Raw genomic sequence first — 19175 nt, forward strand, 5'->3', positions numbered from 1 at the left:
TATGGTATTCACAAATACATGCTGACACAATCAGCCTCGACGCCAGCCTGTAATTTTCCACGGTGTGTGATGTGTCAAGAGCAAATGCTGGCAGTTAGGGGATTTCGAATAGATGAAGGCTGCAGAAACCCACAGAAAGGACATCGGAGGTTTGAAGGAAACTAAACAAGTTTTGTAAAAATGGAAAAGTAGATTATGATGATCTAGTATTGAGTTTGCACCCTCTGCTGCAAAAAAGCAACGGGAGAAGTTAATGGATTGTAGCTCAGAGAAACTTTCAGATGCAGTGTTTTAGGAAGAGAGGAGTGAAAGCCTCCAAGCATTCTCATACTCCTTCATTTATCAAATGTGCGCAGGTCACTCACTTCTGAGACCACTCTGTACTAGGCGCCAGGGAAGCAGTGGTGAACAGTGGGGAGAAGATGCTGCTCTCATGGGCTCACATTCTGGGGAGGAGAGAACTGCAGTTTGGTTTATTCGTGGTGCAAAGAATTAATGCAGCTGCCACTGATTTAGATTGGGGGTAAGTGACGGCTGCTCTGAGGGAGAAAGATTTGAGCAGAGATGCAGGTGATGGGAAAGAATCCATCATACAGGGATCAGAAGGAAAGAGGAGACACGGTGGGAACAATTTTGTCGTGTTCAGGGAACCTAGGGGAAGAAAGTGGGCTAGATGAGGTTAGAGGGAAAGGCAGGGGCTCGTTTCCATAGGACTTTTTACAGAGGTTGTGTTAGTATAAAATGGAGTCATGGGTGGTTTTAAGCTGGGGGTGATGTAGTCTGATTTATGTTATTAAGAGGTGTTTCCATCTGCGTGGTAGAGGATAGGATGTAGTGGGGTGGGAGAGGAGGCCAACAGACTCACGGACTGCTGCATGGTTTAGGTGGGACATGATAGCTTGGGCTAGATTGGTGAGTGGAGGTGGAGAGAAGTAAGGGCAATTCAGGATATATTTTAGATAGTCTGTAGGACCCACTGATGAACTGGATATAAGAAGTGAGGGGAAGAAGAGAAATCAAAAATGGAGCCTAGGTTTGGAGCTTATGCAGTTGGGGGGATGGTGGCTCCATCTTACTGAGATGGGGAAAACTGGGGAAAGAGCAAGTTTGAGGTGGTAGGAAATCAATTCTATTTGGACTAGGATAAGCAGGCAGTACCTACTAAACACGCACATGGAGATGTCATAAAGCCAGCGGGACCTGAGATTCTGGCATTCTGGGAAAAAGTGAAGGCTGGAGATGTAAATTTGGGTGCTGTATCAGTGAGGGTCCTGGCGAGAAACAGATGACACACTTAAATGGGAAAAGGGAGAAGAGTTTTATGAAGGAACCATATAAAGCTGTGGGCAGAGAGTTAAGGGAAACTAACAAGGGATGGCAAAGCACCCCAGAGCTAGCAACAGAGGGGAGCCACTCTCAGCCCTGGATCTGCAGACTCGAGGGGAAGGAGGGCTATCGGAACCCGGAGAGAGAGATTGTAGTGTAGGAAAAGCTGCCTGGCAGGAGCCGTATCCTTCAGTAGAGAAGTGTCACTACTACCATTTCATGACCACCCTCCAGTCTCCTGCTGTCCCCTCCCATTGGCCAAACAACTGGAGAACCTGAGGGCAAGGAGATCCTGAAGGCCAGCCTTGCAGGATGCAGATCTGGTCTTGATGACTCATGGGGCCAGGTCACCAGCTGTTTGGAGAAGGGGTGGGAGGAGAGGGAGTGGTGAGGAGGGCAGAGAGGATTGACATGGGAGGAGAAGGTACAGGGGGTGGGGGGGGAATCCCGAAGAGTGTGAAAAGGCCCCCGGAATCCACAGCCATGGATTTCAAGTGAGATCAGTCGGCACAGAGGTGTGTCCTTTCCCCAGCAATGCTCAGCTGCTTGGGTGCAGGTGTGCAGTAGGGCGGGGCTTTGCCAGGTGAGCATGAGAGGCAGAGATGCATGGGGAAGAGAATGGTGCCTGCAGAGAAGTGCCACTTGGCAAAAATCAGCTGGAGCTTAGGTACTCTGCTCCCTTCAGTTGGGTGGGGGGGGTGGTGTCTCCAGGTCACCACTCATTAACTTTACCTGTCTGGCCCTTCGAATATTTCACTTTCAGAATCCAGCTTTAATTCATGAAGTAATCATACTTTATCTTTTCAATAGTGTATTCAGACTCATCATCCTCTCACTACCTCTTTAGTAGAGATGTGTTAAGACCTTGGGCTCTGGCACTAGACTGTGTGGATTTGAATCCTGGCTCTGCCACTCTTAGCTGTGTGACCTTGGGCAGGCCACTTAACCTCTCTGTGCTTCAGTTTCCTTATCTATAAAACAGAGATAATAATATCTCCTTCAAAGGATTGTTCGAGGACCAAATATGTTAATACTTATAAAATGCTTAGAACAGCTCCTGGCCTATAATCTGTGCTCTCTAAATGCTAGCTGTTATTTTTGTTACAATTATTATTATGTGTAGCATCAAATGGGGGAGAAAATGGCCAAAGGAAGTGGAAGCAAAATCACTTCCTCCTTTCCTGTCCTTCCCCTTTCAAGGCAGGTCATCACTGAGTGGGTTCTTAGCCACACTGTCACTCAGACAAGCAGTCAGCTACCTTTCCTTTTTTTGCAAGATGGATGAGAACTGGCATTTAAATAGTGGGTGAGCTGCTAGGGTGGAAAGAACTTTGGGCTTGGATTTAGAAGTCCTGGAGCCAGCCAAGGTCCAGACAGAATGACTTTGGGCAGGTCACAACAACCTCCCCAGTTTACAGATGAGGACACTGAGTCCCAGGGACTTTGACTGCAAGATCTGCAAGACCTCTCCCAGATCCCAGAGTCTTAATGTTGCTTTCCAACCAGTGCCAGCCATAAATGAAGTTCCGTGAAAAACAAAAAGGAACCAAGAATAAAATGGTCAAGAATTGTGTTTATTTCTTTATAGCCCGGGTCAAGGAAAGACTGTGTTTATCCCCGGCATTCAGTCGCATGTTGGGAATGGTGAAGGCGGTGAGCCAAGGATTTTGTTAATGCCCTTATCCAGAGGGCTGTTCCAATGAATTTTATCACAGTATCCCCCAGTTTTGAAAGGACACAGGCCCCCAGTGCTGTTCTTCTAGGCCCTGTGCATTTTATTTTGTTTCATTTATTCCTGTGCATTTTATTTTTTATTTTTTAATTAATTAATGTATGTATGTATGTATTTATTTACTTATGGCTGCATTGGGTCTTTGTTGCTGGGCGCGGGCTTTCTCTACTTGCAGCGAGTGGGGGCTACTCTTCCTTGTGGTGCGCAGGCTTCTCATTGTGGTGGCTTCTCTTGTTGCAGAACATGGGCTCTAGAGTGCAGGCTCAGTAGTTGTGGCTCACGGGCCTAGTCGCTCCACGGCATGAGGGATCTTCCCGGACCAAGGATCGAACCCGTGTCCCCTGCACTGGCAGGCAGATTCTCAACCACTGTGCCACCAGGGAAGTCCCTATTCCTGTGCATTTTAAATAGTACGCTGGGGCTTCCCTGGTGGCGCAGTGGTTGAGAATCTGCCTGCCAATGCAGGGGGACACGGGTTCGAGCCCTGGTCCAGGAAGGTCCCACATGCCGCGGAGCGACTAGGCCCGTGCGCCACAATTGCTGAGCCTGCGCGTCTGGAGCCTGTGCTCCGCAACGAGAGAGGCCGCGACAGTGAGAGGCCCGCGCACCGCGATGAAGAGTGGCCCCCGCTCGCCGCAACTAGAGGAAGCCCTCGCACAGAAACGAGGACCCAACACAGCCAAAAATTAATTAATTAATTAATTAATTAATTAATTAATTAAAAAAAATAGTGCTCCAATGACCTTGTTTTGTCTCATCCAGAATATCTCCGACACAGCCCATGGACCTTGTAATCGTATATTAACATTTGAGTCACAGGAGAGGATTTTCTTGTTGGTTGCTTCCTCTGGGTCTCCTTCTATCCAACCTATAGGATATAGGTATCCTATAATACCCTCTGCCCACCCCATCCTAGGGGTCACATGAGCTGTGCTCCTTAGTAAGAAGAAAACCTTCAGTGATGATGTGTTCTCAGGCCTGGATGATATGGGAGTGGGTCCAGCCAATTTGGGAGTAAATATGGGCTATGAAACCCCAGAAGGAATTTGGCAGAGGGCCCCTTTGACTTTCCCTTTCCACCTTCCTCCTCAGCCTCTCTCGCTCTGGCTGACAAGAGAAGGTGCTTTCCAAGTGAGTAGGCTAATATTTTTATTTGACTGAGGAATGTCATCCTTGTGCCCCTTTAATACCTATTTGACCAGACCGTGAGGATGTCGGCGATGTGTTTAACTTCCCGCCAAGGGCCCAGGGCTGGTTGCCCATGTGTTCTGATGAGCGGCATTTAGAGCTGTTCTCCAAAATGAAAGAGGAGCGAGCAGATGTGGTGTGTCACGTCAGCAATCTCTCTCCCAGCTCCTTTTCAAATAAAAGTTTATGAAGAGAAGCACTAACTCAAATCGCAGAATCCTATGTTTGAAATAAATGGTCTCGCAACAAACATTTCCGTCTGTAAACGTCTAAACCTTTCAGAAGATTAAAGGAAATTAGTGCTGGCGTGTTTCATTAATTTGGCACCATGGTGGAGGAAATGTGGTCCTCATTTCACTTGGGTGGATTATGAAACGTGTCAGTTTTTCCATTCTTTTTCTCCAGGGCATTTTTTTACTGCAAGGCCTGTCATGATGACATCACGGATCCCAAAAGAATAAAAAAATGCGGCTGCAAACGGCGTAAGTAGTGTTTCTTTCCCCCTTCCCTCCCTCTTTCCTTCCTTTTATCCCCAAATTCATTTCCCTTCTCCTTTTCCTTTTAAAGAAACACTAAACATCAAGAGGTTCTTGAATATGTTTATGTTTCACCCTGCAGTTTAAAGAGACATGAAATTAATACCTGTCCTCACTTGATCAGAGCAGAGGATGGAAAATCACCACCATCAACACCTCGGCGTGAACCTCATGCCTAATCCCCACTTCTTGACTCTGAAGGGATGCCTAGGTAGATGTGTCCAGTCAAACAGAGCAAATGCAGTGTATGAGAGAGAAGGAGGGCAGCCAAGGCCCTGGAGGAGGGAGTGGTTTTGCATAGTGATTTCCGGTGGATGAGAGGCTGTCAAGTGGAAAGATGGCCGTGCTAGGGCCGACCGGAAACTGGGTCTGAGGATTCGGTCTCCCAAACGGGAGCTGACTCTCTTCGCATTTGGGATTCCTGCCAGTTTGGGTGCCAAAGGCCAGAGTTTTCAATTGTGATACCCTCAGATTGGCCCAAGGAAGGAACTTGGTCATCACCAATGGGCTTTATTTGCCATTGCCCCAGTGACCGACCTCAAACACCATTGCTCTTTGGGATAGACTAGATTGGGCTTGATAGCTCCTGACATATCGTCTCAGACTCCTTACAAAGCAGCTTGACACTGGGACTTCTTGAGAAGGATATGGTAAATCAGGAATGGTGGATGGTGAGCTCTCGAAAAACGAGGGCTTCAAGTGAGGTTTGCAGTCATTATGTTGCATTGCCTAATAGAATTTGTTCACAACCCTGGAGAAAACAACGATAGTGATGTCTTCCTTCCCATGGTGATTTAATGTTCCCAAAGCTCTTTATGATTGTTATTTTTGTTGTTCCTCACCATAACCCTGCGTAATTGGCAGATGGTGTTATTAATCCCGTTTTACAAAAAGAGGAAAGTGAGGCCCCAAGTTTCATGGGAGGATGAGATTGCTGAGAGTCACATAGATCCAACAGACAGGGGTTCAGGCTCACCTGAAGGCTTCTCTTGGTGCTGTGCCCTAGTCTTTTTTCTAAGAGAGAAGGACAAGGTGGGTGAAATTGGGTCTGACGAGTAAGAACCCAACTATAAAGGATCACCCCATAAAATACTTTTTCACAAGCACACACCAGACAGAAGAGCACCATTCCTGAGATACGCTGACCAGAGCAAGAGCTTCTTTCACAGAAGCCATAAAGGGGAGCACAGGAAATACAAAATCAGTGAGACATAAACACCACTCTGCTGGAGCATGGAGGAGACACTCAGCCTCGTGGGTAAATACCCAGAGAAACACTCTTGGTCTAGAGCAGTTTCTGTAGAAATCTTCTTGGGCTGGTTCCCAAGCTTGGGGCAGCTTAGGTCCACTGTTTTGCTCCCCCTTCTCCACTGACTTAACGCACATGGCCCCCTCCACCCAGCTCTGACACCTCACCAAAATTAGTATCCATATGTCAGGACAGGAACCTCTAACTTCTTAGGGCCTAAGAACTCTCCAGTTCCGACAACCTACCAGGAAGAGCATCCAAGGGCCTATAAAGGCACAGAACAAACTCACTCCCCAACCAATCCCCCAAACTCCGAACTCAAAAGGCCCTTCTCACCAGGCAGTGCTCCCGGCCCAGCTCAGTTATCTGTAAACACAGAAACACATTTCAGCTGACCAGGCATCACCCAGATCACTTCCATCAGAAGGAACACAACATCCCAAGGCAGAAGTACATGAGAGAGAGTAACAAATACAAGAGGATGAACCCATGTCAGAAAACACTTGTAGTGGAGAGGGTTGGGGAATGTAGGGGAGAGTATTGAGGCCAATAACCCATGACCAGATATTTGCCAGAGAACCTGGCCCCATGGGGGTATCAGTGAAATGACAAGGCTACTTTCACGTGTTGATCAGTCATTCACACGTATTTGAGTGCCTTCTTTGTGCAAGGAGCTATTCTGGGTGCTAGGGATGGAGCAGTGAACGAGATAGTCCCTGCCCTCCTGAAGCCTTCACTCTAGTGAATGGAGACATGCAATGATCACGGAAATAATTAAATGCCTTCAGACAGAGACAAGTGCTCTGAAGAGAGAGGAGACTGCCTGAGGGTGTGAGGGACCTTGTAGGGATTCTGCTTCAGCTAGAAAGGTCTGGAAGACCTCCTTTGAGAGGTGACACTGAAGCTGAGACTCAGTCCAGGTAGACAGAAGAGCAAGGGCAAAGGTAGGGATAAGTTAGTGGTGTTCGAGGTAAGGCAGGAAGGCCAGTGGGGCTGGTGGGATTGGGGAGAGGGTGGTAGGAGACGAGGTCAAAAAGGCAGACAGGGACCATGGGAAGAAACGGGGTTTTAGTGCTATGATAAATACTGCCATTGGAAGAGTTTAAACGAGTTAATGACATCATCAGTTCTTATTTGAAAGGATCTCCCTGGTGACTGGACAGAGAACAGGCTCTAGGGAGGCACGAGTGGAAATGGCAGGAGGAAGAGCGAGCATCTCTGACTCCTGCTCTGATGCTGGAATGTTCCTCACAGGGCACTATCTATAGTAGAACCCAGCAGACTGGTTTTTAAGTCCCTAGAAATGAGGATTTGGCCTCTAGGATATTTTTCCATCTTGGTTCCAGGCAAGCAAACGGCAGCTGACTAACTTTATCCTGGAGAGAGAGGCACGTTAATTGTTTGAAATAATTCTGCTCTCCTCATTACCTTTAACGTTGGTTCAGCTAGTGAATCGAATGATCTCCCCGTCCTGCGCGGTACAGATTGCTACAAAAGGACTGTCTCTGCAAAGCCAAGCCAGTGTGACAGGGTCTTGCTCTCTCTCTCTGCACCCCTCTCCCCTCCTTGGGCTCCTTGTCTCATAGAGGCCCTCAGCTGTGAGGTTAATGTTTGATAACAATCAGAATTGTCCAAATATCATTCTTCCTCATTAAAAGGTCATAGCCTGTGTTACAGAGGGCGGGTTGTGGATGTGGATGTGTAAATTGTGGTTCGAATAAAACGAATGATTAAACATGAACGTCCTAGGGCATACCAGGCAGGTTAGGAAATTGGCGAAGATAGATTTTGGTTGCAAAGAAACTTTTGTTAGAAGCAGAGCTAGAATGATTAATAATGCGGGGCGGGGGGGTTCCTGCCTTTGAATGCACATTGCCTGGTGCCCTAAGTTGGAGAGGGCAGCTGACCCATAGTCAACTGCCCGAACCTGTTAGGCCAGGTATTAATAATTCACCCTGGAATGATAAGTTTCCGGGAGGGCAGAGCTGATGACATCAGTGGTCTTTATCTACAGTTTTCTAACCCTCCCCTCCCAACCTGGCTTTTCCCTTTCCGAATAACCCTCCATCCAGTCCCCAACCTCCCCATTCACCTTCATTCAACAGCCTTAAACATCTCGCGTCATACTATCTGGAGAAATACCAAGTGTGCGCACTCCATTTTTGGAAATTCTCTGGTAGTATAGTTTAACTTTTGCATTTTTTCCCATTTCTTCATAGTTCTCCATCAAGGAAGAGAGTCAAACTCAGCTGTCTGGCCAAGGAGCAAGTTCTCAGAATCTACTATTTACCTATTTTCTTTTTCTGTATAACAAACCCAGTCTAATGATTTACATTTTCTCCCCCAGCCTCTAAATATTTGCCAAAAGGTGGACTCCTAGGGGACAAGTCATGTCTAAATTGCTGTGTTTGAAGGAATTTTCTTTAACTTCTAATCATTGACATATTTTTGATTTATTTTCTTTCTCTTTGCTGCCTTGGAATACTGCCCCTACTCTATTTTAACTGCACACTGGTAGTGATATATTGTGAGTAAAACGGGTTCCCAGCAGCCCGGAGTCCAGTTCCCCCTGTCTTTCTCTAGAAGAGATACTTCTTTTATTTTCTGTACAGTTGCAGTTTCTTTTTTCTTTTGGTATTTATGTTGCATGTAGCAGTGACATCATGCCCCAACTCGGTCTGCAGAGTAGCCTGGTGCTGGAGAACCCTGCGAGCAGGGAACCCCTCTCTGTTCATCCACTTGCCCCCGCCCCCACCCAACCCCCCGCCAGCCTCTTACCAGCTTCTGGCGCTGTCTTATTTTTCCACTTGAAAATAAGACCTTAACAACAGTGTTTCTCTTGAAGGCCTTGTCTCAGGACCTTTAGGGGACACTGAGTCAGCTGAGGTAATTACCACTAGCTCTAGATGCTTCATCAATTGGGGTTCATTGTCATGCTTGCCTTTGATATATTATACTTGGTCTCCTCTGCTGTTAAGCTTGAATCCCTATCCTGAAGGAAACACATATGCTACATATATATTCCCGTGTTGTGATATATATGATATGTACCAGTACTTTATATGTAAAAATGTACATTTTTATATATAAGCGTGGAGATATTTTATAGAGAGAGGGATGTATTTATTACGCCATACGTGCCTCTCTATACGAGAAAGTGCTTGAGAGAGAATTAATTGGACACCCAGCTTTGGGACTGTGTAAGTATCTAAATTGCCTTACTGGAGACAAGCATTTCTACAGTGGTAATTATTTCCTATAGTCTATGAAGCACCTTGCTTTAAAATAAAATTTCTCCCTCAGTAACACCCACTAGGACATACCTAGTTCCTCTATACGTGTTAGGCATCTTGCAAGATCCATTTACTTGTTTAAGGAAGAAAAAGATGGCTTGAAGAGAACGTTCCATTCCATTAATGAGCTATGTAGAAGCCAGAATGAGTAAATATAAGTCTCTGAGCGCGTCAGTTACTCCAGGAATAGGACCATCTCTCCCAGCAAGATGTGGCAATTGATGAGGAGCTTGTAGGCCAGTATTTCTGTGTGTGACTTAGAGCAGTGCTGCTTTCAGTGGCACCAGCGATAAGCATCCGTCTTTACTCACCTACAAGAGACCCAACCTGTAGACAGACCAGTCCAGCGGCCCTGGAGTTAGCAGGAGATGTCTCCACACCTGGTCCTCTCCTGCTCCTTTGCAGAAGAAGAGGCAAGTTGGTCATCTGGTTTGGGCTAGTCTTCACAGTTTGAGGGTATGGAATGCTCAATGTACCAACAAAACAAAACAATGACCTTCTTCGGTTCAGAGCAAAATTCTGCCCAAATTGACTCCGTGGCTCCCTTTATCTGCAGAACACCTTGAAAAATGACCTGAGGGCATGAACCACTTTCCTACCTGCAGAGCTGCCTACTGTATCTAATGATCTTTTAGAACTGGAGGGAAACCATGACGTCAATCAACAAACAACTCTCGTGCCAAATTCCTCTGTCTTCTCCAGCCACAATATGGTATTGAGGGAGGATCAGCTAGTTTGGTGTGCTCTCTGCTGCTGACATTAACCAGCTTTTTCTTCCCCTTCTTTCCGTTCTTGGAAAACAACCTGAAAGGTCTTTCTCCTTCCTCCAGAAGCTAATCAGAGGAATTTTGCTAAGTGAAGACATCATTCCTCATTTATAGGACTTAAAAGAATGCTCTTGGATTCCCACTGTCCCATCAAACAAATGCCTTCACCTTTCACCTCGGTGAACTTTTTCTTCCATGGATATTTTAACTTAAAATTTTATTGCTGCCAAGAATATGAAGAGCAGCTCCAGAGTTAAGGCTTGGAAATAATCCTTCCTTCATTGGGTTGATTTTAAACAGGAAGTTGTGATCTGACAAGTGTCTGTGAATTGAATGGCAGGGTTTTTTTTCCTTCTGCCCCGGTCTTGCCTTGAATTGCTCCATTTGAAACCTAAAATATTTTTTCCCCAGCAGTTGGGAAATGCCACCTGAGCTTTTCAGTTCAGCACTGCTTTTCCTGCCCCTTCCAACCCATCCTGGAAATTTAAGATTCTACAATTGGAAATTGGCTGACAATTTGGTTGCTGGTGCAGGAGGCAGATGGAGCTGAGAGCAGGATGGCGTCCAGCTCCCTCTTCCATTCCAGGCTTGGCTCCGAAGGGCTAACCAGCAGAGAACCTGAACCTGACAACCGATTGTCAGTTTGACACAAGGAAAGAGCAGTAACTAAGCTACATCTCCAGCAGCCCCTTCTCTACAGGTTTTCTTTCTCATGATTGAGACCTTTGAATATATAAGAAAAGTTGTCCAAGAGTACGTCTGAGAAATCCTCCAGTTCTCAGTCTTCCAATAAATGGCTTTGATGAAGTCCATGAGGGAAATGCTTTTATTTTGTCTCTACAAATAGCACTAGGAAGTCATAATGGAAACATTGGATGAATATGCACTTCATCGTGGGGAAGGCAAGCACATTAAAGCTTTTTCTCAAACTGTAAAACTGCTAGGACAGAGTTCTTGGAGGAGAAAGGTGAGACTCAGGGTCTAACTCTTGGCAACTGCATAACCTCTTTGCATCTGTGGCGCCAGTCCAAGAACAAGAACCTGAGGATGTGGGCCAAGGAGAAAACTGAGTCTGCAGAGGCTTCTGTTTCTGCTCTCTCCGAGTTAAGTCGGCCAATGGGGGCAATTAATTGAGTGTAAAGTTCCAAGAGTACTAAGATGGAATGACAAGTGGCTGCAGCCTTAACGCCTCTCAGAGACACACTCTTGTCTGTTCCCTGTCTCAGGAAGCTACAGCAGGGCTTCAAGGAGACCCAGCCAGCTGGTGCTGAAGTGGTCCTGCTCTGTGGGTCGTGGCTGCAGAGCCGACGTGCTTGCAAGTTGCCACTTTTGACCAATCTAGCACCATGTCCTAGAACCTCTCTCGCCTTCATCTCCGCTCTTCCCCAAACATCTGCTGTGGATTGGGAGAAGCCATTGAATTGAAATGACACCGCACGTTTCAATTCTTAAGAGGCACACAGCGTCCTCTCCCAGCTAGTTCAGGTGCTCTGTTAACTAGCTGCTCTTCCACACAGATCCACTAGATGTCCTCACAGATCTACTTAGTATTACCATTGAGATCCTGGGGAAAACTCCCTTTTCTGAGGATTGAGATTGAGGAAGAGAGCATTGGGTGACTCGATAAAAAAGAAAATCAGCAAACACCAGAGGAGAGAGGGCACTTTATGTGGCCAGGGAGTAGATAGGAAACTTACTTCTGTTTTAAATAAATACTGAAACTTTCAAAATTGCTCCTTGAAACCTAACCTTCCTTGGGAGTTTTAAGTGGCACTCCGATATCTGAAATTAACCTTCGAACCTACATCAGCTCTAGAAAAGGAAACAATCATGGAGACATGGAAATAAAATACCGGTGGTTCTGGATATCCACAATTGACTGAAACAAAACTGAAGGATTAGGAAGCAGAGAGCTTCGAGGAGGGGGATGAGGGATGGTATTTTCTGAAGTCGGAGGTCCACGACTTAATTTTGATATGATTTTATTTTACAACTTGAGAGTATAATTTTACACACAGAGTATACACTTCTCCTGGAACAGCTACCACCAGAGAGGCAAATCCTCATCCATTTTTAGTTAAAGAGCTTATTCGTGACTCATAAAATGGCCCAGAGGAAGGCTCTTCCTGGCTGGGACACACATCCTTCAAGCCTGATGGATCACAGCCAACAGATGGGAGGTCAGAACGGGCCTTACCTTTTAAGAAAGTGGACCCAGAAGTATATAGGTGAAGACACCCGCTAGGGGCTCAGTGAAAATGGACTATTCCAGAAGTCAAGCAAAAGAGCCAACCTCGCAGTTGGTGGCACCTTGGTCTAGACATTGTAATAATTCACAAAGGTTTGTCAATGTGTGGGGCTCAATCATTTTTAACTGTTTCTGTCCTGTCTTTGAGCCTCTCATCCATCATTCTTGCTGATTTTTTTTGTTTTTTTTCCTTTTTGTGGTGGTGCTTGTTTGTCTTCTGAGATTTCTATTTTGGATTTGGTGTGACTGTAAAACTGATGACTGGGAAGGAATGAAGAGAAATAGCATGTTTTCTTTTTTATGCATATACTGCTTTGGAATGTGAGTGCTTACAATTAGCATTTAATCTTCTTATAGAAAATGGTTTTTTTTTTGCTGCTTTGATTACCAATTTCAGCTTGTTCCTGCATGCTAACACTATGAAATTTTAGAACAATGCATGGTCTCCAGAAGAGCCAACAATAACAATTGCAAACAGTCCCTGAGAGGCACTGGTTTGAAGTTGTGTTTCCTCCTGAACCCTTATCAAGTAGGAGGTTTCAATCACCCATTATGATGGACTTACCTCTGACAAAATCATTTTGAAAGTTATTCCACCCCCATCCTCCCTCCCCTTGTCCTTAAAGACGGTATATATATATAAGAACTTTCTTTCCCTATAAATGTGTCAGAGTCTATTATTGTATATGAACCCAAAACGGCAGTATGGAAACGAAAACCAGGCACTGTTGCTAATGAGAAGCATAGCATTTCAGAGTTTGATGGGCTTCTCTTCTGCTACAGCATTTGATTAAATTTTTTTCAAAACAATTTATCTACAGCGAAACAAAAAATCATCTTCGTTTCCCTCCTCTGTATAAATAACAAGTCAATATTTCCAGTAAAAGAACTAAGAAGGAAAAAACAAGCAAGTGGTCTGCGAGTTGTACACCAGATCTGGATGCATTTAAAATAACTTTATTTTCATGTCTTCAACTGAAGACTGTTTTGCCTTTCTCGACTTCGACAACTGCTGTTTGGGGTGTCTGGGCAATCCCACCATGCCTTCTAAATTCTTCTGATTCAAATGCTATAGTGGAACTTTTTCTTTTTCTTTTTTCTTTTTTTCATAAAAGCTAAGCTCAGGAATGATGTCCCACGCATTGAACAGGGCTGGGGCTGCATGATGATGATCTGAACAACTGACTAGCTAGGATGCTAAAAGAACATGTCACTAAAAGTGTGAGCCACGATTACAGGAATGGAGTTGCTGCTGAAGGGATCTCTCATTCATCTGCCCCAGTGCCTGTTCCTCACAATCATAATGTTACCCCTGCTTGACAAATAGACTGTATGGCACGTCATAAAGGTCTTAGAACAGGACTTGACCCATTGGAGAGATTTAAACCCCTCTTCCTGGTGACTGTAACATTCAAAACCACTAGCCATATTTTAAAGTAAGAGTGCAACCATTTCTCCACTAAGAAAAAAAAAAACGATGGGGGAAAAATGACTTTCACAATGGAAGGTGTGGGCACAGGGAATAACACCTCTCCAGTTCAGCTGACTATTTGGCTGTGATGCTTGGAATAAACGTGAATTCTTCTCCCATCTTGCAAAAGGAGCAGGCAGGTTCATGCTAAGGATAAACCAAGATGTTTGCCTGCTGTAGCATCAAAATGAGGTACAAAAAGCTTCTCTTGTACTGAAATATAAATTGGCTTGAAGGGTGAAGGTGCAGGGCCTTGAGAACTATTACAGTGACGTCCAACAAGTTCTGTACATTAGCACTCAAGTTGGATTCTCAGGCAGTGCAGAACCTATGATATTAGCTTGAGAGGAACTCTCAGTGCCTCGCGCAGATCTTAGTAAGATATTTTATGTGGGATCTATGCTCTCATTTCATGTTTTGTAATTTTTCATCTATTTTTGGCCGATATTTTCTATATAAGAAAAAAATATGGTTAACCAATAGCCCGATAACTTTCTGAATTTTTGGCGGGGGGAGAGAAGAGCAGATGCGATTTTCAGATTCTCTCAGCTTCAAGCAGAAAGTACACCCATGAGTAGCTAAATGCATTGCAATAGACCAACATCTCATATGCTTTGGGTGATTTCTTATTTGTGAACTGCCTTTAATGTCAAATAGGCAGCGTTAGCCTTGAGGAGCTGCATTTCTTATATGGACAGATTTGGGTATTTGCTCTGTCAAGAGTAAATTTAAATTCCTGTGGGCATCATGTAAACTCACTCTGGGGAAGTTCGGCAGAGGCATCCTCAGATTCTATATTAACACGTAATCGTTTCATATCTAATTGGATGAAAGCTTGTCCCAGCCTCTGCCTAATGCCCAGAAATGGATGGAAATTAGAAAGCCTACATACTAGATATTTTTGCATCTTGCAAAAACCATTTATTGTACGCAATAAGCAATTAATTGATTGGCTGTGTGTATATTTTGTCCTCCTGTATTAATTGTGCCAGGGGAAAAAATGTTGGTTACATTTTTGCTGTCTCTAATGTGTGCTGCTTCTCATCCAACAAGCCGATTGTCATCAGCCATGTCCTTTCCCGTGGTCACCCGCTTTACCCAGGGTAGGAAAATAATATGCAACAGCCTTGGGGGACTCTACAGGCAATTGATATTTTCTCTGTTTTTTCCAATGTACAACCAAAGTGTTACCAACAGTTCTCTCTGCATTTTTTTTCTGGGTCAAGACTGTTAATGTGAACTAAGACCTGTGTTCAATCCCTTCAGCTCCCTTCCAGCTGCCTTGCTGTGTGTGACCTTGCCATTAACTACCGCTCTTCCTCTCGTCCCATCCAACCCCATGGTTATAGCCAAGATGTCCATCTACAAGAGAATGAGACGGGCATGTTGTTTTGATTGCGGACGTTCTGAGCGTGACTGCTCGTGCATGTCAGGCCGTGTGCGTGGTAACGTGGACACCCTTGAGAGAGCCTTCCCACTTTCTTCTGTCTCTGTTAATGATTGCTCCACCACTTTCCGTGCCTGTAAGTTTAACCCCAACACATACAGTTCCATGTCTGTGCTGTCTGTGGCATTACCCCCGTCTCGTGTCGTGCCCTGTGGTGCTGTGAGTCAGTCGGGCTGATGTTTTCCTCCCAGTGTATGTGGTGGTGTGTTGCCCTCGCTGCCTGTGTCACTGTGTACGTGCTGGGGAGGCCTCCCTCCCTATTCTGTGAACGTGTTGTGTTTCTTGTAAGAGCGTGCAGGCTGTGATATTATAATCCAGTGATATTATTCCTCTCTCCTTTAAATAAATATGCTTGGAAATTAATGTGAAAGCACATCAAACACTATATTGGTACAGAGATGCATGGGAATGTATATCTTACTATTTGGGGAAAGGGGTTAGACATCGGATTGGGTCGAAAGGAGGAAGGAAAACGGTGTAGAGAGAACAAGCCAACTCTGGCATGAAATTGCTTTTAGTGAGCTTAGATACTTTCCAAAATATAACAGGGTTTCAATGCAGATGGGTATTTTTTTTTTTTTTTTTTTACTGTGTCCCCCTAACCTGTATCTCATTCCTCCAGTGCCAGATTGCCTACTATGCTCTGAAAAAGAATCTGCCAACCTATACAGACCGCTGGTTTCTAGAGCTTCCCCTCAAAAAGATGACTCATTCAAAGGATCAGTCCATTAATATCTTTCATTTTTTTCTAGAAATATAGCCCCCTGTTTAAGGTATCTTGTAGCAATTGTGATTCCAAATAACAACAAAAATCATAAGCCGAGAAGCATCGTGGTTTCCTTGAGTCCATCGTGCAGCCTTGGGGTCAGTCTTTGTCCCCCACAAATTCAGAGGTGTTCAGGAGTCTCTCAGGGTCTTGCAGTGGCAGCTGGCGAGGCTGAGCTACACCAGATTCCCGAGCACCTTTCCCTCCTCCCAACACTATCCTTGTCTTCAGCATGGACTTTGCTTGTGTTTTACTGATATGGTACGTGGGTGATGCTACTGAAAGCTCCAGCTTGTTCACTGAGGGACCTCTTCTAAGGGCAGAAGAGGTTGTGCTTTGCTTGAGGACTTGGATACCTTAAAGTATGGCTGTCACCTTATTTTCACATTTTTGGTAGCATGGGCGGTAGAAGACAGTCCTTCTGTGTTCATCCCTTCCTCTTGAAAGCACCCACCACGTGTGTTGGTAACCATATTATCCGTTCGCTTTTCTTCCAAGTGCCCAGAGCTGGTTGAACTAAATTTTCACCAGCAGCAGTTAATTTATACTGGCAACAAGGAGGGAAAAGAGCCTGCGGTCCCAGCATGGTGTGCTTGTGTGGCAGTGATCTACGGGGCGTCCAGGGCTGAGGGAGCCCTCGCGTTACTGTATGCAGTGGAGTGTGCCATGCCCAGTGCTGACGTTTGAAACTACGGTTCAGGTCTGAGACATTATTGTGCTTGGAGCGGTCTTAGAGGCATTTGGAAAAGTTCGATCTAGGACCAGAGAATCATCATCGTCTCTGATTTATGATTCACTGCTCCATCAGAACAGTGCCGAGGGACAGGATTCACTTTTTAAAGTGATACTGAATAGACGTGGTGTTGAGAGGGATTTTGGACTGTCCCATCATATTGGCCTAAAATCCTAGGAAGGAAATTTCCTTTAAATCTTTCTTGCACATGCCATCGTACGTGCCCTTACTCCTTTATTCTCATCACAGTTCTGTCTGGTTCATGTGACACCACCAGGGTGAACTCGGTCACAACCATACAAAGAATTTGTTTGTCTACGATGTATGGCAAGACACCAGGTTCAAAGACAGGAGCTGGGGAGGAGGAGTGGAGGGGTGAGCTGTGGTGGCCCAGTTTGGCCACATCTCTTTGATTGATGGTGGTGAATGTAAGCACCAGCCCCCTCGGTTACCCATCTAAGGCCCAACTTCTACTTTCACATAACCGCTAGGCTCTAAAACCTTGGCCAGAGATCCAGTGGAGAAAAGGAAGGAGCCACTCAGGCTCTAAACTAAGGCCTGTGGTCATGTCTTGGCACCGGCCACCCATACCAATCACAGCAAATCTGTGTCCCCTACGTGAGGCCCATGATACCCAGTGTGTGCAATTTCCATCTTATCCAGGAGAAACCATAATTGGAGGGATTTCTCAGCTCTGCAATTTAATCCAAGTGTTGATGGAGGCCAGGAGGAGAAAAACTTGGGGTGGGATGGTCCCGTCTTCTCAGAAACATCCTGGGCATGAGACTGCTGTCTTTCTACCCCTCCAGCATCAGCTCCACCGTGGAAAATGTGGAGCTTTGGGCTGTGTGTCGAAGGCGTAACTGGTACTGACAGCTTGGGGGGGGTGGGGTTTGCCTCCTCTGTTTTCATCAGTCTCCCCGCCGTCGTCACTCCGTCAAACAAAAGCAGATTTCATCCATCCCTGTGTGAGTCCACTCACCTTTGACCATTAATAATAAGTTAGAAAAATCCATTCCAATTTGAGCCCCTTCGTGGGCCCACATAAGCCCTTCTTCTCCAATTAAAGAATGTCTACGTCTACGCAGAATTCCTCTGGCAGAGCTCCAATAGCAATCCCCGGGCTTCCCTCGCTGGTGGTGGGGTTGGGTGGTGCCCATTGGACAGAGCTGGTTGCCTCAAAGAGCAGTGGTGAGAGTGGGCTTTTCATTAAATATGAGCAGATGTGAAACGTAGAGGGTTTGACAATTAGAAATGGCAGGAGAAGGGCCCTTGAATCAAAGTGAGGTCAGATGGGCGGATCAGATTACTTCTCTTACATTCTTTAGTTGTTCTGAAAATCATTTTGAATTAGTGTCAGCGGAGCCGTGATGGGTTTTGCCCTTTGTCTTTTATGCTGGGGCTGTATTGTTTCCCAAGACACTCATTAAAGGTCATTATATTATTACAGAGCTTGCTTTGGTCGCAGTTTCCCAGTTGAGCCGGTGTGCTCTGGGGACTGTCCGATTCCTTCTCTTTTGCCTTTCGTCTACCTCTTTACTATTTTTTTTTTTTTTTCTTATAAGGGGAAAGATTTCCGTTTTCGAGGGACGGTAAATTGAAACACAAAGTCCCATTATGTGTTTTCTGAAGTGGGAAGAGAAGTAGCCAGTTCCCAGAGGAGTGGCAATATATTAAAAGTGTTCACACAGTCTTAGAACTCTGCTTCCTAACAGCAAGCCCTGCCTGCTCCGTGTACCTCTCCTTGGAGGTGTGGCCCATTACACCGTTCCCCTTGCTGCTAAGTCACATACTTTTCTAACGGTTGTCTCCTTCTGTTGAACTCGTGGGATGTCAGGCCACACTGTGCTGACAAAAAGATTTGCAGAGAAGGGGAGGCAGAAGACTTAAAAAGCAGTAAGAGAAGTAACGCAAAGAGTGACCAGTAAGGACTCATCACAAGGCTATTCTATTTTTGGCAAGACTGAATCATTCAATACGGTGGGCTAGAATTGGTGTGCAGAGCATCATTTTTGGATCGTTCCAATTTTGTTTCCACTTTGGATGATCCTGGGCAAAAGTACCAGCTCTCTTAGAAGACTCTAAGATGGTACGGGCCCCAGACTTTCCACAAGTAGCTATGTTCTAATACTGTCAAACATAAAAAATATATGGCTAGCAACATCCATACAGCCGTCAATATAGATTGAGGTTCTAATCTGTTCCACTTCCCCTCCATATAATTTTGTAAAATAGTACCTTTTCTCTGTTCCGAATTTATTCTTGTTATTTCATTCTTGCTCGATGTCTGATTGCTAAGTCTAATAGAAAGGGGACAATTAAAATTATGATGCAGTGACAGCATAAGAGCCTATTGATTCAGACCTGCTGAGGACTGCCTGACATGATGCTGGTCACAAACCGTCAGTAACCCTGACAT

The 19175-nt window shown here is 45.2% G+C and overlaps 2 protein-coding genes across 11 annotated transcripts in view; one reads left to right on the forward strand and one right to left on the reverse strand.

Moving 5' to 3' along the window:
* Positions 1-19175, forward strand: part of KCNMA1 (potassium calcium-activated channel subfamily M alpha 1) — a 786057-nt gene that overhangs the window by 640435 nt on the left and 126447 nt on the right. For 7 of the 10 annotated variants that reach the window (XM_059899168.1, XM_059899169.1, XM_059899180.1 and 4 more), the window contains one exon: positions 4652-4728. In XM_059899168.1, the coding sequence (XP_059755151.1) occupies positions 4652-4728 (77 nt within the window). Of the gene's footprint in view, positions 1-4651; positions 4729-8549; positions 8559-9880; positions 10128-15159; positions 15334-19175 lie in introns of those variants that run through there. The other 3 variants (XM_059899179.1, XM_059899170.1, XM_059899177.1) reach the window with 3 other exon arrangements.
* LRMDA (leucine rich melanocyte differentiation associated) overlaps positions 1-19175 on the reverse strand; it is a 1782822-nt gene that overhangs the window by 140588 nt on the left and 1623059 nt on the right. The gene's annotated exons all lie outside the window — the stretch shown is intronic.

Source organism: Balaenoptera ricei, chromosome 16 (assembly GCF_028023285.1).
Source record: "Balaenoptera ricei isolate mBalRic1 chromosome 16, mBalRic1.hap2, whole genome shotgun sequence".
NCBI classification, from domain to species: Eukaryota; Metazoa; Chordata; class Mammalia; order Artiodactyla; family Balaenopteridae; genus Balaenoptera; species Balaenoptera ricei.